General features: G+C 41.5%; 1 protein-coding gene across 3 annotated transcripts in view; it reads right to left on the reverse strand.

The window, feature by feature from the left end:
• Positions 1–379: 379 nt before the first annotated feature.
• Positions 380–22718, reverse strand: part of jam2a (junctional adhesion molecule 2a) — a 52853-nt gene continuing 30514 nt past the window's right edge. Inside the window, exons 3-10 of one of the 3 annotated variants that reach the window (XM_088330507.1) lie at positions 19796–19906; positions 19576–19725; positions 17357–17544; positions 15092–15194; positions 11841–11948; positions 11734–11746; positions 6599–6632; positions 2956–3137 (exon numbers count right to left, since the gene is read on the reverse strand). In XM_088330507.1, coding sequence (XP_088186633.1) covers positions 3099–3137; positions 6599–6632; positions 11734–11746; positions 11841–11948; positions 15092–15194; positions 17357–17544; positions 19576–19725; positions 19796–19906 — 746 coding nt within the window. In that variant the 3' untranslated portion in view covers positions 2956–3098. The other 2 variants (XM_088330506.1, XM_088330508.1) reach the window with 2 other exon arrangements.

The raw sequence follows: 22718 nt of genomic DNA on the forward strand, positions 1-22718 counted from the left end.
AAGAGAGAGGAAAAAAGAGAAAGAGAACGAAATAAAGAAACAAAAAATAGAAAGAGAGCAAGTGAAAAAGAGGGAAAGAGAGAGAGCGCAAGAGAGAAAGAAAAGGGAGAAAAAGAAATGGAGAAAGAAAGGGGAGAAAGAGAAATAGAGAAAGAAAGAGAAGGGAGAAAGAAAGAGAGAGAGAGAGAGAAGAAAAAAGGAAGAAAGAGAAAGGGGGAAAGAAACAGAAAGAAAAGGAGAAAGAAAGAGGGAGAGAGAAAGATAAAGAGCGTAAGAGAGAGGAAAAAGGAAGATAAAAAGAGACAAAGAGAACAAAATAAAGAAACAAAAAGGAGAAAGCGAGCGAGAGAGAGAGAGAAAGAGAGAAGGAGAGAAGGAGAAAGAGAAGGGGAGAAAGAAAGAGAGAGAGGGGGAGGGAGGAAGATGAAAAGATAGAAAGATAAAAGGAAGGAAGGAAAAGAAAGAAAAGTATGAAGTAGGTTTAATTTGACCCAGTCAACCATTCACTAGAAAATGACAATGACCCAGCATTGGTGAGCTATTTTCATAACAGGTCCGCGGGCACCTCAGCTGTCCTCAAAGGGGGCACCGGGTGCCCGCGGGTAGCAGGTAGGAGACCCCTGCTGTATATGTCGTCGCAGTCCACATTTCATGTGAAAACAAAGAGGCAATGCACACAACAACGCAACAATATCAAGCCGGGACGGGACAATCCACTCCTCGAAGGCCGCAGTCCTGCGTGTTATGGAACAGGGGTCGGGAACCTTTTCGACCCAAACCATTCGCTCTTTGTGCCCGGCTGGCGTTTTGGGGTGTTTACAGTTTGTTCTGTGGGTTTTCATTGTTAAAAGTCTCAAAAGTGAACATAGAAAGGATTCCTTAGCCAAAATGGGGCTGTTGGGACTGCGCCCTTTATATACTGGACCGAACTTATCATATTACCGTACTTTCACGAGCATAACAGGCGCATAAAAATCTCTGGTTTTCTTCAAATTGTGCTGCGTGTGATGTTAAGATGGTGTCCTAACGGTTGAGAGCCCGCCCTGTGACTGAAAAGTCAGAGGTTGGAGCCTGGGTCAAGTCAATTTTTGGGTGAAACCCGATCTTTTTGCGAGATCGTTCACAATTTCAACTGCCACTTGTACGCAATCTCCAGTGTCACACGCGATGGATTGTTTGCGGAAGTACTCATGGATGCTAACGTCGTAGCGTATCTAGTAATTTGGAAGTTATTGTGCTACTGGAGGATGAACAGAAATATGAATGAAATCCATTACATCACTTTCCCTCCATCGAATACTTTCCGGGTTTTCGTCTGCCATGGTGTGTTGATTTCTACGCAGAAGAACATGGAAGCGGAGCAGCCCCGAGAGGGTTGAATATGAATAGAGGAAGCTGAAAAACCAACTCGGACACTTTTTTAGCTGTGTGCAGTGTTCCCTCTAAGCTGCGTGTATGTGCAATTACACACTGCCCAGAGCTTTTTCGCGCACAAGAAAATCTAGCCAGCTCACAAAAATCAGGGCTCGAAATTGCTAATTAAGAAGCTAATTAAGTCAAAGTTACAGTGCATGACGGTGTAAAAATACACGGGTTTCCCTGACGCTGTGTTCTAAATGCGGTATTTGGAAGTCAATGTCGAAGTAGAACGAAGTTGAGTAAGGTCAGAAGAGTTTTTCGAGAACCGGCTCCTTCGGCTCGGCTCACTAAAAGGAACCTTTTCGGGTCCCAAACGGCTCTTCGGGTTGTTTTTGCTTCTTTAATCCCTATACGACCAAATATTATGTAAAATTGTGCACAAAATGACTTCAAGGAAGGGGGGAATAGAACAAAAAAGAAAAAAATACCAAAATGAAAAGTGAAAAGCTGAGAAAAAAAGAAACAAAAGGAAAAGAAAAAAGAAGGAAATATTGAGAAAAAAGCCAGAAAAAAAAAGCAAAGAAAGAAATGTTGGAAAAAAAGTAATAGCTAGGAAATAATAAACACAATGAGATTTTTTTTAAAGGAAATTTTTAAAAAAGTAGAAAAAAACACGGAAAAAAGAAGAAAAAGTTTGTGTTGCATTCAAATAATTTCCAATTCTATCAAGTCAATCTCGTTGCCAACTTTGTACTTCCACTGAAAAATGGGATTAAATACAGTTCTGTATCTTACAACCGACTCAATAAGCCCCCAAAAATGTTAGTATTATGCGACAAAATATATCAGGAAAAAAAAGAAATGGAAATCTTGTGAAAGAATTGTAAAAACAAACGATGTTTGTGAGCCTGCAACCTTTGCAACCGTACATGAGTCAGTTCATTCAAAAGTGAAAAATAATTTTGCATTGCCGGAAACTCCGCAAAATGTAACTTGATGTGAAGTTTTGGACATGTTTGCTAATGACTTAGTTGCCACACTTGGGATTGCTGTTGCTCACTGTTGTTTCGAGCGTTGCTCACCGACTTTGTGTGAACGCTCAGACCCATAAGGAACATGACAGGGAACATTGGCCTGTGTGTTTTACTTTGTAATCAATAAACCACAACCAAACTCCATTTAGTAACCGCCTTTTTTATAAATACGCACACTTTCTATGCTTGTCTGTGTTGTTGGATTATAACCGCAGCAGAGGGCACTCGCACCCGATCGTGCGGTGCGCCCTTTGTAATGTTAAACACAGAAATAGAACCAGTTACGGAGACTGCGCCTTATGCTCGAAAAATTACGGTACTAGGGTTGTGTCGACTATGCACGCCCCAATCTCAGCTCTTCGGAACTCCATAGAAGATATTCGTATGTCTAGGATTTGATTTCCGACCCATATGTACTCATGAAAAGTGCCGCATCTGGCTCGCGAGCCATAGGTTCCCGACCCCTGTTACGCACAGCCGATCCGATTTACGATGAGTTGTTGCATCCAAAATCGGAGAACTGGATTAGTCCGTGTCTTTAGTGAAGCCTCGATAGGCTCCCATTGGCCCCTCCCCTATAAACATGGCCGCACCCAAGAAAAGGTCCAAAATGCATAGGATTGGAAGCTCCGATGCTCTCCGAGTCTGCAAGGCTTAGATTTGAGAATTGGGAATTGAACCCGTGTCGGGAGGACGTTCAGTCTGTCAGAGCATGAAAGACTGCGTGTGTTTGAAATCCTGCGGCTGCAAGAAAAACAGAAAAGACTCATTTAGTGCCGTAGACCTGAAAAGAAAGGATTAAGCTCATTATCTTGGTTAAGTTTAGCCTCGAATCGGTTGCATGAAACAAGGTTAAATCGAGTGTATGGAAATTCGAAAATATTTCACTAGTGCCGTGGACATGAAAAGATGTGTTCATTATCTTGGCTAAGCTTAGCCTCGAAACGGTTGCACGTAAGCAAGTTAAATCGGGTGTATGGAACTTCGAAAAAATTTCACTAGTGCCGTGGACGCGAATAGACAAGATTAAGCCGGGATATGTTCATTATCTTGGCTAAGTTAAGCCTCGAATCGGTTGCATGAAACAAGGTTAAATCGTGTGTATGGAACTTTGAAAATATTTCACTAGTTCCGTGGACGCGAATAGACAAAATTAAGCCAGGATTTGTTCATTATCTTGGCTAACCTTAGCCTTGAATCGGTTGCACAAAAGCAGGTTAAAAGAGGTGTATGGATTGTTGAAAATATTTTACCAGTGTTGTGGACGTGAATAGACGAAATTAAGCCAGGATTTGTTCATTATCTTGGCTAAGTTTAGCTTTGAAATGGTTGCACGTAACAAGGTTAAATCGGGTGTATGGAACTTTGAAAATATTTCACTAGTGCCGTGGACGTGAATAGACGAGATTAAGCCGGGCTATGTTCATTATCTTGGCTAAGTTTAGCCTCGAATCGGTTGCACGAAACAAGGTTAAATCGGGGTTGAATGGAACTTTGAAAATATTTCACTAGTGCCGTGGACGTGAATAGACAAGATTAAGCCGGGATGTGTTCATTATCTTGGCTCAGTTTAGCCTCGAATCGGTTGCACGAAAGCAGGTTAAATCAGGTGTATGGAATTTCGAAAATATTTCACTAGTTCCGTGGACGTGAATAGATGAGATTAAGCCGGGCTATGTTCATTATCTTGGCTAAGTTTAGCCTCGAATCGGTTGCACGAAACAAGGTTAAATTGTCAAAGTGTCATGGTTACTGTTGTGATTCACCTGTACCCCTTTATTTGGCGCCAACTGCCGCAGGTTCTGATTGGCTCCCTGTCCCTATTTAAACCCACTCCTATCTGTCCCCAGTTTTCAGTCTGTCTGTGAACCTCAGCTAACACTAGGCAAGCCTTTTTCGACCCTGACTCCCACCTGTCCCGTTTTTCTCCGTCTAAGACCCGTTTTGATCCTGACCATGTCTGCTCTCCCGTCCCAACTTACGATCCATTTTCGATCCTGACCCAGTCTACTCTCCTTTCCTGGCTTACGACCTGTTTCTGACACAACCACGTTTTTGCTCTCCTGTCCCGCCTATCGACCCGGTTTTCCGTTCCCGACACTGCCATCGCTCGCTACGGAAGATCCACTTAATGTGTTTGGATCACAATCCGAGTACGAGAGCGACTTGCTTCCTGCGCCTAGCAAACACCGAATCGTGGGCGCAGCCGCTCCTCTATCCTTCAAATAAACTTGTGGTAAACGTTATGCTATTGGGTCCTGTTTCTGTTCTGGTCCTGACAATTTCCTCTTTTTTTCTTTTAATTTTATTTCTCTTTTATTCTTAAGTTTGACTTTTTGTCCTATTTCTCTTCTTTTCATTTTGCTCTTCTTTTTTCATTATTTTTCTTTTCCTTTTTTTGTGTCGTTTTGGTCACTTTGAGTCTTCGTATTTTTTTTTCTTCCTTTGTGCTTTTGGCACTCGGTGGGCAAATAAAAGACACTGTCCGTTTCGTTCTCCTATTGAGGCGGGAGCCTCATACAATCGTCCCGGGGGACAAAAGCAAGATTGGCTCTCACATATAAAGCGGTTTTACTACTTGGACTGCTTTCAACTTATGAGATTTGAGTGGATGGTATGATTAACGGCCTCTGGCTTGAAGAGGTTTTTCCTTGCCGCCATTTGCAACCCTGGTGTTGTAATTCAAGAATGTTTAGCCTTCTACTTTTCGATCTTCTTGGAAAATCTTACTCTTGTTTTGCACGAGTCGCAAATATTGGCTATGATTATCGGCACCAGTATTTGACGGATAGTGGTATCTCTCTTTTTAATAATATTTAGGCTCAGATGCAGCCAAGCCTCTACCTCCCTCTCTGAAGCGACACACCCCGAGCCTTCTGGTTGGATAAGCAACCGGGGGCGGAGCCACTGAAGCAGGAAGAACAACGGCAGCACAGAGTAAACAACAGGAGCTCTGCTAACTCCTGAGTCCTGATATGTTTGTGAATCAAGACCGCTAAGAATTCTGGGATTTTTGAGTATATTGAGTCGATGGTAGAAAATGTGTAGTTGACTTGTTTTAGGGAGGATCGTTCAGGTGGAGAGTGATAAATTAGCTCTTATCATAACAATAATTTGTATGTGTTTGTGATCTAGAGAGAGCGTATAAGAACGCTTAAGTGGGCTGAGTAATTAGCATGCTAAAGTGGAAGTGATTAGCTCTTATCATAACAATAGTTTGTATGTGTTTGTGATCTAGAGAGAGCGTATAAGAACTCTTAAGTGGGCTGAGTAATTAGCATGCTAAAGTGGAAGTGATTAGCTCTTATCATAACAATAGTTTGTGTTTGTGATTAAGAGAGAGCGTAAAAGAACGCTTAAGTGGGCTGAGTAATTAGCATGCTAAAGTGGAAGTGATTAGCTCTTATCAGAACAATAGTTTGTATGTGTTTGTGATCTAGAGAGAGCGTATAAGAACGCTTAAGTGGGCTGAGTAATTAGCATGCTAAAGTGGAAGTGATTAGCTCTTATCATAACAATAGTTTGTGTTTGTGATTAAGAGAGAGCGTAAAAGAACGCTTAAGTGGGCTGAGTAATTAGTTTGTCAATCTAGCTCTAAAACTGGAGGGCCTAGACCTTTCAATTCATGAGCTCCGTTGAAATTTTGATGGGGTGTTAGAGGTGGCGCGCCGTCTTGAGACCAAAAGGTCGCAGGTTCGATTCCCGGCACCTCCGGTTTAAATGACGAAGTGTCCTTGGGCAAGACATTGAACCCCTAATGCCCCCAATAAGCAGGTAGATTTGACTAACATGGCTGACTTCGCTATCAGTGTGTGAGTGTCCACCAATCAGCTGCAATTATGACAGCACCTTGACGCTGCACTTTAACAGCACTTTAGGCCCGTTCTCTCGAATCAAGTTAATCGCTCAGGTTTTGACTGATTCGGGCTATTATACCTGCGTGTCGGGTCGGGACGGAATTTTTTACGCCTGATCTTAGCTCTCGGAAGACATTGTATATATCCAGCCTCGCCTTCCTCTGCGAGACGCCTTTTGTTACTTTCCCTGTCCCCATTAAAACGCGTGTGTCCAGGTTTGGATCCACTCCGCCAAACATATTAGTTACTTTTTAATTGAAGTAACTGTAACTCATGACTGTTTTTCAGGAACACGCCCAAAACTGTTTGCCACAGTACAGTGTATCCGAGAGAGGAAGTGAAACTTACTTCGTGGGGTGGAGGGATGTAGTTGACATTGGACCTGAAAAACAGAAGGATGGTTAGTAAGCACTAGACCTAAAAACCTTGCCGTCCAACTTCATAGACATCATGAGCAGCTCTGTGTTATTTCGCTCTTTTTGTGATTTAATGTTTTACGTGTCTGCTTCTATCTTCAACGTTTTTGTCCCGTTTGACAACTACACTTTGGATTACTTTCTATCCTATGGTTATGGGTTTTAACGCACAAAAATGCGTTTATTCGAGGAATCAACTCCTTGCCCTGAAGAGGGGGCCCTATCGTGGATGCAGAGCCAGAGCTAGCTAAGCAGTTAGCAGCATTATAAGTCTTAGGTACCGTTGAATCATGGGAAATGTGAACTCTCTACCAAACAAGACGAACTGGCTATGCTGGTGAAAACATCAAAGCGTACAGGGAGGGCAGTTGCTGTGTTTTACTGAAACGTGGCTCACGTCTAGCATCCCGGACGCTAACGTAGAGCTACCCGGCTTCAGCGCTGTTAGAACAGACAAAGACATAAAAGCCTGCGGGAAGCGGAGAGGAGGTGGACTCGCTATCTACGTGAACACGAAGTGGTGTAACCCTGGGCACAAAGATTTAGATCTGCTGCAGGGACGTCGAACTTTTGGCCTAGCGTGTAACGTCATCCACTCCGCTGTGGCTAAACTACAACACAGCACCCCAAGGCCATCCTGTGAATCTATTAATAAACAACTAAGGAGACTGCTGGAAGTGTGAATTTCCCTACGGGGATGAATAAAGTATCTATCTATCTATCTATGGTATCAATGGTATCTATGGTATCTATCTATCCATCTATCTATCTATGGTATCAATGGTATCTATGGTATCTATCTATCTATCTATCTATCTATGGTATCAATGGTATCTATGGTATCTACGCTATCTATCTATTAATGGTATTTATGATATCTATCTATCTATCTATCTATGGTATCAACGGTATCTATGGTATCTATCTATGGTATCAATGGTATCTATGGTATCTACGGTATCTATCTATCTATGGTATTTATGATATCTATGGTATCTATGGTATCTATCAATCTATCTATCTAGCTATCTAACTATCTATCTAGCTATCTATCTAGCTATGATATCTAGTTATGATATCTATCTATATCTATATGACGTGGAAACGCTCTCCTGTTTTGAGTTTCTCCAGACATCGAGGCGAGAAAGTGGAACCCACGTGGGGGGTTTCCTGGCACGCCCATGGGAGGAGCCGGCACACCAGCTTGCAGAAAAAACGTGGGCAGAGGAAGAAAGGCAGAAGATCGAGAGAGGAGGCTTGACAGAGACTCGACCGACAACAATTCGGCTAATTCGATGGAATTCACTTAGCTAAATTATTTGAGAAATTTAATCTGCTACCGTGTGGAAATGCCGGTCTCTTGTCCGTCTTTTCACACAAAGAAATGAGCATGCATTGTTAGGTGAATGAAGTTTAAGTTTGGTTAATGGAGTCAGATAACTCATTCGAACAATTTGGTAAACGCTACATTTTAATATTTATTTCCTAACAATTTGGAGACTCAAAGTGAGCAAACTGTCCCAGATGAAAGGAAAATGGTCCAAAATGACTCGAAAATATATCGAAAAATTGATTTCTGATTTCTATTTGGAAAAAAATTGTGACGTGATGTTTTTGCTATATCGCCCATTTTCTCAGATTCCACCTGGCATCGATTTGAAAAGTCAAACTATTCGTCCCCGTCCCCCGTCCCGCTTCATTTTTCTCCAAAATTGCGCACGGTAAATCGGGATCCATTGTCTCGGAGTCTTTCGGTTCTATAAATAGGAAGATGACACTGACAGCTCCGGTTAGCTCTGCCAGATAAACATCCGAGTTGAACGGAGACAAAGAGCTCTCACATCAGCGCTGCTCTCTCCGTCAAACGCTGCACAGTAACAGGACAGTAATCAAATAAAGTCGTGAGAGATGGGGCAGCCGTGCCTTTCTGCTTCTCTGGCCGAGATAGATTTAGACTGGACTGGGAAAGACTAATAGTAGGAGTTTAGGGCCAGGGTTGGATTACTTGAACTGGATTACTTTCAATGACTTTTGGATTACTCCAATACCAAATATGCTCATAAAAGACAAAATAGAATAAATAGGAATCAAATGACTCGATTTTGTGCAGGCTCGGGGAGTAACGGAACACATGGAACGGAAAAAATGATGTTTGGATTGATTTTCATTTTGTTTTTGTCGCATTTGATGTTCGTTTTGCCGGAGATCAAAGAGATCAAAGCCAGGAGAGAAAGCTTACCACGTGTTGTGAGTCATCATTTCATTTATATTTAGTTTCTTTTGTCTTTTATTAGCATATTTGGTATTGGAGTCATCCAAAAGTCATTGAAAGTAATCCAGTTCAAGTAACCCTACCCAACGAAATTGGACGTGGCACTCCAGGTTCACATATAACAGTGAGGATAAACGAAAACAAAGATAAAAGAACAAATAGAATAGAATAGAATAGAATAGAATATACCTTTATTGTCATTGTGACAAAATGGGTTGAACATATTGTGACAACCAGGGTTGGGTAGGGTTACTTTAACTGGATTACTTTCAATGACTTTTGGATGACTCCGATACCAAATATGCTAATAAAAGACAAAAGAAACTAAATATGAATAAAATTACAAAATTTTGTGCAGTCTTGGTGAGTAACGGAACACTTGGAACGGCAAAAATGCTGTTGGCAAGCTGTTTGGATTGATTTTCATTTTGTTTCTGTTGCATTTGATGTTCATTTTGCCGGAGATCAAAGAGATCAAAGCCAGGAGAGAAAGCTTACCGCGTGTTGTGAGTCATCATTTGATTCATATTGAGTTTGTTTTGTCTTTTATTCGCATATTTGCTATTGGAGTCATCCAAGTCATTGAAAGTAATCCAGTTCAAGTAACCCTACCCAACAAAATTGGACGTGGCACTCCAGGTTCACATTTAACAGTGAGGATAAAAGAAAACAAAGATAAAGGAACAAATAGAATAGAATAGAATATACCTTTATTGTCATTGTGACAAAATGGGTTGAACATATTGTGACAACCAGGGTTGGGTAGGGTTACTTTAACTGGATTACTTTCAATGACTTTTGGATTACTCCAATACCAAATATGCTCATAAAAGACAAAAGAAACTAAATAGGAATCAAATGACTCCATTTTGTGCAGGCTCGGGGAGTAACGGAACACATGGAACGGCGAAAATGATGTTTGGATTGATTTTCATTTTGTTTCTGTCGCATTTGATGTTCGTTTTGCCGGAGATCATAGAGATCAAAGCCAGGAGAGAAAGCTTACCACGTGTTGTGAGTCATCATTTTATTCATATTTAGTTTCTTTTGTCTTTTATGAGCATATTTGCTATTGGAGTCATTCAAAAGTCATTGAAAGTAATCCAGTTAAAGTAACCCTACCCAACGAAATTGGACGTGGCACTCCAGTTTCACATTTAACAGTGAGGATAAAAGAAAACAAAGATAAAGGAACAAATAGAATAGAATAGAATATACCTTTATTGTCATTGTGACAAAATGGGTTGAACATATTGTGACAACCAGGGTTGGGTAGGATTACTTTAACTGGATTACTTTCAATGACTTTTGGATTACTCCAATACCAAATATGCTAATAAAAGACAAACAAAACTAAATATGAATCAAATGATGACTCACAACACGTGGTAAGATTTCCCTCCTGGCTCTGACAATTTAAAACATTTTTTTTTAAAGTTACACCTGAAAAACATGTCACTCTCCAAAGCTATAGGTATGGAAAACCATGTTTACATTTCTTCTTGGATCCTGCATCAAAACTCGACTAAGGACAAATTTCCTCAGGGAATTCCTGGTCCTCTAAAAACATTTTTTTGCGTACCTACACCGTTTTCCGTTGGACTTAGTAATCGATCATTTTTATGGACTGCAAAATCGATGATTTCATATACATATCCATGGTACCAGACAAAATCCCAAATCCTGTGGTTCTGTTTCATTTTGTTCTCTTTGTGTATTATTTGAGTAATTTCAGTCGAGGGTGAGTATAATAACTGGATTACTTTCAACGACTTTTGGATTACTCCAATGCCAAATATGCTAATAAAACACAAAATAAACTAAATATGAATCAAATGATGACTCGCAACACGCGGTAAGCTTTCTCTCCTGGCTTTGATCTCTTTGATTTCCGGCAAAACGAACATCAAATGCGACAGAAACAAAATGAAAATAAATCCAAACAGCGACCCAAAATGTCAAAAGAGCCGTATTGAACCCCAAAAAAACAAAACAAAAATGTGTCCGGAGCAGCAAAAAAATGAAAAGCTTTTTATAAGCAACGAGTGCTGTTTGTTTCCGTTTTAGCCATGTTAGCCTACTATCTGAATGACTAAGTCATTGCACTACATACTATTACATACTATTTTGCTATTACCAGGTTTATTTTTGGAAGTAGAAAGAAGAGTTAGAGAAAAAAAAAACAAGAAAAAAAGAAAGAGAAAGATAGATTGGTGAGAGAAAAAGTGAGAGAGAGAGACAGAAGGAGAGAGAGATAGTGAGAGGGAATAAGAGAGAGAGAGTGGAAAAAGAGAACAGGAGAAAAAGAAAGTAAGAAAATAAGAGAAAGAAAGAGAAAGAGAAAAAGAGGAGGGGGCATTAAGAGTGGAAAATAAAGAGAAAGATAAAAAGAGGAGGGGACAGAAAGAGTGGAAAATAAACAGAAAGAGAAAGAGAAAAAGAAATTATTAAATTATGGGTACCATCCAGTATACACCGACTGTCACGAAACGGCAAATCAATCAAGTCAAAGGAGTTCGCCGCAGAAGCCTCTATCTCAGTAGTTGTGAGTCATCATTTTATTCATATTTAGTTTCTTTTGTCTTAGCACATTTGGTATTGGAGTCATCCAAAAGTCATTGAAAGTAATCCGGTTCAAGTAACCCTACCCAACCCTGTTCTCAACAAACCATGTCCCCGACAACCTCGCTCAAGTAGAATGCCCGGCACATCCCCCACTCCCCTTCCTCCCCCTTCAATCGTCTCTGTTTATGAGTCTGTGTTTGTCAATGTTAATGCAATCACGGAGCTTTTACCTTCCTCTGTGTCCTGCCGGCGGATGATCCAACGCAGCCGTAGAAGGCAAAACAAGATGTCACTTTTCATTGCCGCATTAACGGTGAGGGAAAAAAGGGAAACTTACGGGTGAAGAAGCCGTTGCGGTGCATCAGGAAGCCCCCGCATCCGAAGACCAAGACCGCCAGGAAGACCACAACCACCGCCGCTACCACCGCTGTGATGTTGACATCCTCTGGAAGAAAATTCAATGTCATCCAATGGGATAATGGCATGGGGGGCACTGGTACCATGAATCCCGGACTACATAGTTCTCGATGTTGTGGTTTTGTGACAAACCCAAACGCAGAAAGCAGGGGAAAAAACCCTCAATCACAAAATCATCAACAAAGAGAACCTGAAGCAAAAAACAAACCTCATAAATCAGGAGGGTACTGCAAAAAGAGGTCCTGGTATGGATAGTGGAAAATGGATGTGCAAGGAGAGTCCCCAGCCGCTTCGCCCTCCTGCCCTGGTTGCAAGGAGAGTCCCCGAGGATTCCTTGCCGCTTTGTTTTTAAAATTCTTTGTCACTTTAAGGTCTGTGTTTATATGTGTCATGATTTGACTCACCTGTGATTGGCTCCCTGTCCCCATTCAAACCCACTCCTATCCGTCCCCTTTGTCAGTCCGTCTGCAAACCTCAGTTAACACTAAGCAAGCCTTTTTCGACCCTGACTCCCACCTGCTTTTTGCTCCTGTCTGTTCCTTGGCTTCGACCTTTTTTTGATCCTGACCACGTCTACTCTCCCGTCCCGGCCTTCGACCTCTTTTTGTCCCTGACCGTGTCTACTCTCCTTTCCTGGTTTATGACTCGCTTCCGACCCGACCCGTTTTTTTCCGTCCCTGACACCGCCATCTATTCTATTCTATTCTATTCTATTCTTTTCTATTGTCTTCGGCTCCCTGCCTTGGGAGAGAGCCCCTAGCTTAGCCTCCTGTTTCCTGTTGGTATTTCCTGTCCAGTATGGTTCCTGTTTATTTTGTCCTTTTTAATATCGGTGTCCAGTTTCGTTCCCGTCTAGTTTGTCCTATTTAATTTCGATACCCTGTTTTGATATCAATCCTGTCCGTCCTGTAGTTTAATATCGGTTTCCGTTTTTTTCCTGTCTAGTTTGTCCTGTTTAGTTTCGATACCCTGTTTTGATATCACTCCTGTCTGTCCCGTTGCTTAATATTGGTTTCCAGTGTCGTTCCCGTCTAGTTTGTCCTGTTTAATTTGGATACCCTGTTTTGATATCAATCCTGTCTGTCCCGTTGCTTAATATTGGTTTCCAGTTTCGTTCCCTTCTAGTTCGTCCTGTTTAATTTTGATACCCTGTTTCAATATCAATCCTGTCCGTTCCGTTGTTTAATATCAGTTTCCAGTTTCGTTCCCGTCTGGTTTGTCCTGTTTAATTTCGATACCCTGTTTTGATATCATTCCTGTCTGTCCCGTTGTTTAATATCGGTTTCCAGTTTTGTTCTCGTCTAGTTATTCCTGTTTAATTCCGATACCCTGTTTTGATATCAATCCTGTCTGTCCCGTTGCTTAATATTGGTTTCCAGTTTCGTTCCCGTCTAGTTTGTCCTATTTAATTTCGATACCCTGTTTTGATATTAATCCTGTCTGTCCCGTTGTTTAATATCGGTTTCCAGTTTCGTTCCCGTCTAGTTTGTCCTATTTAGTTTTGAAACCCTGTTTTGATATCACTCCTGTCTGTCCCGTTGTTTAATATCAGTTTCCAGTTTCGTTCCCGTCTAGTTTGTCCTGTTTAATTTGGATACCCTGTTTTGATATCAATCCTGTCCGTCCTGTTGTTTAATATCGGTTTCCAGTTTCGTTCCCGTCTAGTTTGTCCTATTTAATTTCGATACCCTGTTTTGATATCAATCCTGTCTGTCCCGTTGCTTAATATTGGTTTCCAGTTTCGTTCCCGTCTAGTTTGTCCTATTTAATTTCGATACCCTGTTTTGATATCAATCTGTCCGTTCCGTTGTTTAATATCAGTTTCCAGTTTCGTTCCTGTCTAGTTATTCCTGTTTAATTTCGATATCCTGTTTTGATATCAATCCTGTCTGTCCCGTTGCTTAATATTGGTTTCCAGTTTCGTTCCCGTCTAGTTTGTCCTGTTTAATTTTGATACCCTGTTTCGATATCAACCCTGTCCGTTCCGTTGCTTAATATCCGTTTCCAGTTTCGTTCCTGTCTAGTTATTCCTGTTTAATTTCGATACCCTGTTTTGATATCACTCCTGTCTGTCCCGTTGCTTAGTATTGGTTTCCAGTTTCGTTCCCATCTAGTTTGCCCTGTTTGATTTAGATACCTTGTTTTGATATCAACCCTGTCTGTCCCGTTGCTTAATATTGGTTTCCAGTTTCGTTCCCGTCTAGTTTGTCCTGTTTAATTTCAATACCCTGTTTTGATATACCACCCTGTCTGTCCCGTTGTTTAATATCGGTTTCCAGTTTCGTTCCCGTCTAGTTATTCCTTTTTAATTTCGATACCCTGTTTTGATATCACTCCTGTCTGTCCCGTTGCTTAGTATTGGTTTCCAGTTTCGTTCCCATCTAGTTTGCCCTGTTTGATTTAGATACCTTGTTTTGATATCAACCCTGTCTGTCCCGTTGCTTAATATTGGTTTCCAGTTTCGTTCCCGTCTAGTTTGTCCTGTTTAATTTCAATACCCTGTTTTGATATCAATCCTGTCTGTCCCGTTGCTTAATATTGGTTTCCAGTGTCATTCCCGTCTAGTTTGTCCTGTTTAATTTCGATACCCTGTTTTGATATCAATTCTGTCTGTCCTGTTGCCTAATATCGGTTTCCAGTTTTGTTCCCGTCTAGTTATTCCTGTTTAATTTCGATATCCTGTTTTTATATCACTCCTGTCTGTCCCGTTGTTTAATATCGGTTTCCAGTTTTGTTCCCATCTTGTTAGTCCCTTTTAATTTCGATGTCCTGTTTTGATATCAATCCTGTCTGTCCCTTCCTGTCTGGTATCGACCCCATCTGTTCGATATCTGCTCGGGCAATTGGTATCGATCTCGTCGGCCTCTGGCTTCCTATCATTCCACGCCAGACTGCTACCTAACGTGCATGACTCCCCATTTCCCGTAAAATAAAAGGCATGTGTGAGAACGTCACGCGTTTGGGTCCTGATCCTGTTCTGGTTCCTGGCGACAATTGGCTGAGGTTGCCAGGTATGGCCACGGGGCAAGCGCCTCAACACCACCTAGTGTCTTTCTGTGCACGCCGATGTCAGTCAATAAAGGCGAGCACGCTTTCATATTTAAAAAGGCGTCGGTGGGCATCCGATTTTTACCCCGTTTTCGAAGACGACGGCTACAAACACACACCGACCTATGGTCATGAGCGTAGCCTCACACATCATGGGTTTCCCCACCCCGTTGGAAGCCCGGCAGCTGTACTGGCCACTGTCGTCCTTCGAAACCGATTTGAACTCCTGCAAAGCACAAAAATGGATTTCTGTTAAATGCCCACAAGGGGGCGGTGTTTATGGGGGTTACCACGGCAACTTGAATCCGAGACTCACAATTGAAACAAAAAAATATATGATTTAGATATGATTTCATTTTTTCCTTGAGTCATATTTTGGTCTAGTTCTGAAAAACTTGGCACCCTCCAACGTTTAAATTTCTTCTTGGATCAGGAGTCATAACTGACAGATAACGACTAATTCCATAGAAGTCTTCTGCTACATTCATGTCTGTGCAGCCCTTTGAGACTCCTTGTGATTAAGGTGTCACAAATAAACAGGACTTGAGGTTTTTGAGTTTTTCGTTGCCCTCATGTAGGTTTTAGATCAGGGGATGGTGTCATAATAGTCTCTAGTTTGTGCAGCATTTTGAGACTCCTTGTGATTCAGGGCGTCACAAATAAACATGACTTGACTTGAGGTTTTTGAGTTTTTCCTTGCCCTCATGTAGGTATTAGATCAGGGGATGGTGTCGTAATAGTCTGTAGTCTGTACAGCTCTTCGAGACTCCTTGTGATTAAGGGTGTCACAAATAAACTTGACTTGACTTGAATTGAGGTTTTTGAGTTTTTCCTTGCCCTCATGTAGGTTTTAGTTCAGGTGATGGTGTCAAAATAGTCTGTAGTTTGGAATAGTCTATGCTCTGTGCAGTCCTTTGAGACTGTGATTAAGGGCATCACAACTAAACAGGACTTGACTTGAGGTTTTTGAGTTTTACCTTGCCTTAATGTAGGTTTTAGATCAAGGGATGGTGTAATAATAGTTTGTGGTTTGCAATAATATGTGGTCTGTGCAGCTCTTTGAGACTCTTTGTGATTAAGGTTGTCACAAATATACATGACTTGACTTGAGGTTTTTGAGTTTTTCCCTTGCCCTCATGTAAGCAGTGTTCTGGTTTGCCCGCGTCCCTGCGCCCTAGACGCATGATTTCTGCTGGGGACGCATTGTGTCAAATCAACGTGTGTCCCCGGGAGGCAACTTTTTTCACCCAAAATTGTCATTATTACCCGATTATTTTTTTTAACAAAGATTTACAGCACTCCAAACATTTCATAAGGCACATCCGCGCAGATCATTGTTGTTTGGGTCTCGCGGTTCGAGATTTCTTCTGCACGCCGATCTCTGCGCTTCGAGATGACGTTATTGTTGTGGTATTTGTCATCGAGTTAAGGTGAAAATCGACACAAAATTAGTAATTTCCTCAGTGTCAGTAATAAGTCGAAACATAATGCAGAAAGTGTGATAATTCTAGCACGAAAGAACTGCGGAGAAATTATTCAGAAGATCGTGGAGGCAAGGAAAACACGTGTGTTGAAGCCTCGACGAAAGATAATAAAAGAATACTCCTCGCAAGAAAAGGACTTTTCTGCCAAAATGGACTCAATTCTATTCCTGGTTACGCTATGAGGAGGATGATCATGGAGGCTACATGTTCTGTGATGCGTGCACCCAGCGTGACAAAAAAACTGGATTGCATAAATCATTTTGCAATAGGAACTTGCAGAAAAGCACATCGGATCGGCACCACGACAATGAAAACCACAAATTAGCTATGGAAATTCCGTTGCTGCCGGAAGAGAGAGGCAAGTATGAACGGATACGACATCAAAAAGAAGACTTGGCCATGCTTTCACTGCTAAAGATAGTTAAGTGGATGGCAGTATTTTCAGTATTTTCTATAATGTACAATATTGTTGTGAACTGAAAAAATCTTGAAGAGATAACTGATTTGTATTACCAATAAACTGTGATGATTAAAACTGAATGAATATATAGAATTATATTACATATTTTTCGCCGATTTACAATTTCAACCTGGATAAGACAAAATTTTGGGGACCCATAGATCTCTGTTGGGACCCATAGATTTTTCAGCATGCGGGTCCCCGGGGCCCATCACTTTTCACAGGTAAAATGAACACTGCTTAGGTCTTAGATCAGGGGTTGGTGTCATAATAGTCTGGTGATTAGGGGTGTCACAAATAAACAGGACCTGACTTGATGTGTCCTATGCACGTAGATCTACATATCTGCAGGCCTTTCCGAAACGAGTCAAAACGGCAAAGATTGTCCGGCACTTCCCGTTTAAGAGCAAGGTTGCAATGACAACACCTAGTCGACGGACTTACCAGGACTCCGGTGCGCGTGTTGATCAGATAGGTGGCGTTGGCGTGGTGTGGGGGGATCATCAGCTGATTGTCCTTGTACCAAGCGTACGTGGCGGGCGGAATACTTTGCTCGTCCCTGCACCGCAACTGCACTGCCGAGCCCGTCACCGCCGAATTCGGGATTTCGCACCACGGTGTGTTGGGGGGTACTACAAGTATCAGAAGCTGAAGTTATCACCGGAATTCGTACACCTTTTCCATGCCTACATTCAAGCACTTTCAAGGCCCACTTTTGAATTTTTCCACGACCTTCGAAGGAAGCAATCCAGCATCTTTTGTTCTTTTCTATATTAGCCCATTTTCCAAATGACTAACCTGTGATTATTCTGTTGTAGATGACCGCCTCAAGTTCACCTTTGTTACTTTTTTATGAATTACGGAATGTTTATGTCAGGGTTGCCATGCTGCCCAATTGGCCCCGCCCCTGTGGCGCCAGCTGCGGATCGTTGACAGATTCCAGTCGGTCCCGTTTTGTCACTCGTTTTCCACTCGTCCGTTCCTGATTTCCCCGTTTGTCTCCTGCTACGACCTGTTTTTTGACCCCGACCACGTTTTGATCTCCCGTCCCGGCTGGCGACCTATTTTTCCGTCTAACTACGCTACGATTTCCAGGTCAGGAAGATCAACTTCCGCATTCGGAATCCCATGAGCGGCTTGCTTCCTGGGTCCAGCGAGCACCAGATTGCTGGCTCAGCCTTTCCTCTATATTTCAAAAGACTTGTGAGTAACGTTACGCATCTGGGTTCTACTTCTATTCTGGTCGTGACAAAACTTTTATTCAAATTCATAAGAAATCTTTTTCTATTTCTTTTTGCATCATCCAAAATTTCCTAAGCCTGAATGAATGTCAGCATACAATCGGTATCGGCTCAGAAAAACCCAAATTGATCGACCCTTAATGTTGCTTCTTTATTTTCCTCATGTTGAGGTCTTGGAGTTTTTCCTTGCCCTCATGTCGGCTCTAGATCAGGGGATGGTGTCTGAATAGTCTGTAGTTTGCAGTAATCTGGTCTGTGCACCCCTTTGAGACGCCCCCTTATTAAGGTTTCTTTATTTTCCTCATGTTGAGGTTTTGGAGTTTTTCCTTGCCCTCACGTCGGTTCTAGATCAGGGGATGGTGTCAGAATAGTCTGTAGTTTGCAGTAATCTGGTCTGTGCACCCCTTTGAGACGGTCCCTTATCAAGGTTTCTTTATTTTCCTCATGTTGAGGTCTTGGAGTTTTTCCTTGCCCTCACGTCGGTTCTAGATCAGGGGATGGTGTCAGAATAGTCTGTAGTTTGCAGTAATCTGGTCTGTGCACCCCTTTGAGACGCCCCCTTATTAAGGTTTCTTTATTTTCCTCATGTTGAGGTTTTGGAGTTTTTCCTTGCCCTCATATCGGTTCTAGATCAGGGGATGGTGTCAGAATGGTCTGTAGTTTGCAGCAATCTGGTCTGTGCACCCTTTTGAGACTGTCCCTTATCAAGGTTTCTTTATTTTCCTCATGTTGGGGTTTTGGAGTTTTTCCTTGCCCTCACGTCGGTTCTAGATCAGGGGATGGTGTCAAAATAGTCTGTAGTTTGCAGTAATTTGGTCTTTGCACCCTTTTGAGACTGTCCCTCATCAAGGTTACTTTATTTTCCTCATGTTGAGGTTTTGGAGTTTTTCCTTGCCCTCACGTCGGTTCTATATCAGGGGATGGTGTCAGAATAGTCTGTAGTTTGCAGTAATCTGGTCTGTGCACCCTTTTGAGACTGTCCCTTATCAAGGTCTCTCTTTATTTTCCTCATGTTGAGGTTTTGGAGTTTTTCCTTGCCCTCATGTCGGTTCTAGATCAGGGGATGGTGTCAGAATGGTCTGTAGTTTGCAGCAATCTGGTCTGTGCACCCTTTTGAGACTGTCCCTTATCATGGTTTCTTTATTTTCCTCATGTTGAGGTTTTGGAGTTTTTCCTTGCCCTCATATCGGTTCTAGATCAGGGGATGGTGTCAGAATAGTCTGTAGTTTTTCAGCAATCTGGTCTGTGCACCCTTTTGAGACTGTCCCTTAACAAGGTTTCTTTATTTTCCTCATGATGAGGTTTTGGAGTTTTTCCTTGCCCTCATGTCGGTTTTAGATCAGGGGATAGTGTAATGTGTTTAAGGCCATTCGTGTTCCCAACGTGAAGGCAAGTGAAGGACTCCATTACTGTAAGTCCTACCCAAGACTTTGAGCGTGATGTTGGTCTCTCCCAAATTGACGGAATCCAAAGGAGCGCTGATCTCGCAGCGGTACTCGCCAGCGTCCTCTTGAGTCACCCTGCGCAACGTCACCGTGGCCCCGTCGATACTCGCCCGGCCCTCGAACGCACCTGAGGACGGAACGCCTCATGGATGGGTTAAAGGCATCGGTGAGGGAGTCCGGTCCCCTCGGCTTCTCACCTCGGAAGTGTCCGTCGAAATAGACGAAGGAGACGTCTCTGCCCTTCTTTTTCCACTCGATTCGCGGGTTCTGGTCCCTCTCGGTGCGGAAGGTGCAGGACAGCACTGCATCTGGAACGGAAACAAATCTTGAATTCTATTTATAGCACACACTGTAAATGCTGGAATTTTTTACATTGGACAATTTGTAGACATTGTGAAAGAGTTGTAAATGTTTGACTTCTCTTTCCAGAAATCATTCACTGATGTCCCATAAGAATATATCTCGGGTTGTATTTACGCGCTTTTTTTCAGCTTTATTTGAATACGGCCTGTTAAATTGCATAAAATTACGCCGGGAATTTTATTAGCTAACCAATGTGCCATCAACATTTTAATCGGTCACTATTGGCTAAAGATTTTTGAAGCCGAAGTAGGTCATGACATTTTATTTCAATACCGGGCCTCGTAGGTTGTCACGGGCAATGGGCTGTAAAAAAAAAAAGCTTGCAATTTTCTATTTATAGCACACACTGTAAACGCGGGATTTTTTTACATTGGACAATTTGTAGACATTGTGAAAGAGTTGTAAATGTTTGACTTCTCTTTTCAGAAATCATTCACTGACCCCCTGTAAGAATGGATCCTGGGTTGCATTTACGCGCTTTTTTTTCCAGCTCTGATATGATTACCGCCCGTTAAATTGCAAAGAAATATGTCGGGAATTTTATCAGCTAACCAATGTGCCATCAACATTTTAATCGGTCACTACTGGCTAAAGATTTTTGAAGCCGAAGTAGGCCGTGAGTGGTGTCAATCAGAAGGTCAGAGGCTGACGGCCATATTGGAAATCATCATGAGTCTTGTTATTTTTAAATGGGAATCATTAAACAAAAAAAAACTGACTTCAACAAGTATTGTCAAATGATGCAACTATACCTTTAGGCGGATTTTTTTTTGTATCTGTCGACATTATCGTGTGTTTTGGACTAAATATTATACATGTTTGGATTTACTGGACTTTTAAAAATGTAACCAGACCATGTTTGTGAATAATTGTTCCATGAGTGGAATATTACAGCGCTTTATCCCGGCTTTACGGTTTTCGGGTTTCTTGTTTCAGTCTGATGGCGATGTTTCTGTGATGCGTACATTTTGAAATCATATCTTGAATCTCAGGAGTTGAAGCTTTCCAATGATAGTAGCTTGACGAATTTTAGTGACCGGTGACACGGCGGAGACACCACTTTGTTTTATCAACAGCAGGCCCTAGGAACGTTGAGGGGGTTGAACACTTATGATACACTCATAATACAACGTGGCTTATTCTTATTTTTGCGGAAGGTGGCGTAAACAAAATAAAAACAACGGGAAATCAAAGGGGAAAACATGAGCACAGAATTTACTGTAAAAATTTGGGTTGTAAAATTATTTTGGTAATAAACCATGTCCGGAGTAGGGTTGCTACAACTAATCGATAAAATTGATTATTAAAAGCGTTGGCAACTAATTAGATCACCGATTCATGAAGTAACTAAGTACATGAAGTCAATGCAAATAAGAGTGCATACGATTTTGTAGGGACACAGAGAGTTGTAGTACCACTTTGTTCCAGAAGGGGGCGGTAAGACTGTTTTTATGAAAAAAGTTATGCTACATTTTTTTCAATCTTTTTTTTAAATTGAACATTGCATTATTTAAAAAAAAGTTAAAAAATAATAATAATAATAACAATGACATGTTAAAAAACACATCTTAGACAGTACCCAGAAATTAAGAGGGAGATCTTTGAGTGGTTTGAAGCCCAGAGACAAAATGGATATGGGGTGTCTTGGCTTTATGTAAAATGGTTTACTGCTTCCACTTGTTGGGGTACACATTTTCTTCTATTTCTTTTGTTATGGAATTATTTTAGAGCAGTTTTTGTGGGTGAGAATATATCTAGATATATCTTTTAACTAAATATCTATACACCTTTTTTATGGCCAAATTGTCATGGTTGCCATGGCGCCCAATTGGCCCCGCCCGTGTGGCACCAGCTGCGGCTCATTGACGGATTGGCTTTCAGTCTATTTAAGCTCAGTGGTCTCACTCTTTGTTTGTCTGTCCGTCAACGAACCTCTGCCCCGCAAGACGTGGGTTTTGACTTGTTCCTGTTTCCTGTACGAATTTCCTGTCCGGTATCGTTCCTGTTTATTTTTGTCCTGTTTAATATCGGTTTCCAGTTTCGTTCCCATCTATTTTTGTCCTGTTTATTATTCTCTCCAGTTTTCATCTCTAGTTTTTCCGGTTTAATTTTGATATCCTGTTTCATTATCATTCCTGTCTGTCCCGTCCTGTTCGGTATCGACCCCATCTGTCCGGTATCTACTCGGACGATTGGTATCGATCTCGTCGGCCTCTAGCTTCCTATCATTTCACGCCAGACTGCTGCCTAACGTGCATGACTCCCCATTTCCTGTAAAATAAAAGGCTTGTGTGAGACACGTCACGCGTTTGGGTCCTGTTCTTATTCTGGGTTATGACACAAATTCAAGCACTTATCAAGCACCTTCAAGGCATTGGCCTTAACATTTTTTCACCCTGTACCTTTAAAAGAAGAAATCCATCGCCGATCAAAAGAACACGTTTTTTTGTTGCTGTTGTCGTCGCTATTTTGCTGCTAGCATATACTTTGTGCTATTTTTAGCTGTTCTTATTTATTTTTAGAGTGTTTTTCAGAAGATAGTTGTCTAAATCAGTGGAAATAAAATTGTAAATAGTTTTTTTTTGCCTTATATCATATATGTTTTAGCATTTTTATTTTTCATTTTACTGTTTTGCATTTTCAGGAAGTTTGTGTAGTAGTTTGACTTTAAATTTTGTTCAGTGTGTAAAAAGATAAAATTGTTTTGTATTTTACAATTTTTGGGGTATATTTGCAAATATTTTAATTAAAATTTAA

The sequence above is a fragment of the Urocampus carinirostris genome, chromosome 3 (genome assembly GCF_059441175.1).
Source record: "Urocampus carinirostris isolate Australia breed hairy pipefish chromosome 3, RoL_Ucar_1.0, whole genome shotgun sequence".
Classification (NCBI taxonomy): Eukaryota; Metazoa; Chordata; class Actinopteri; order Syngnathiformes; family Syngnathidae; genus Urocampus; species Urocampus carinirostris.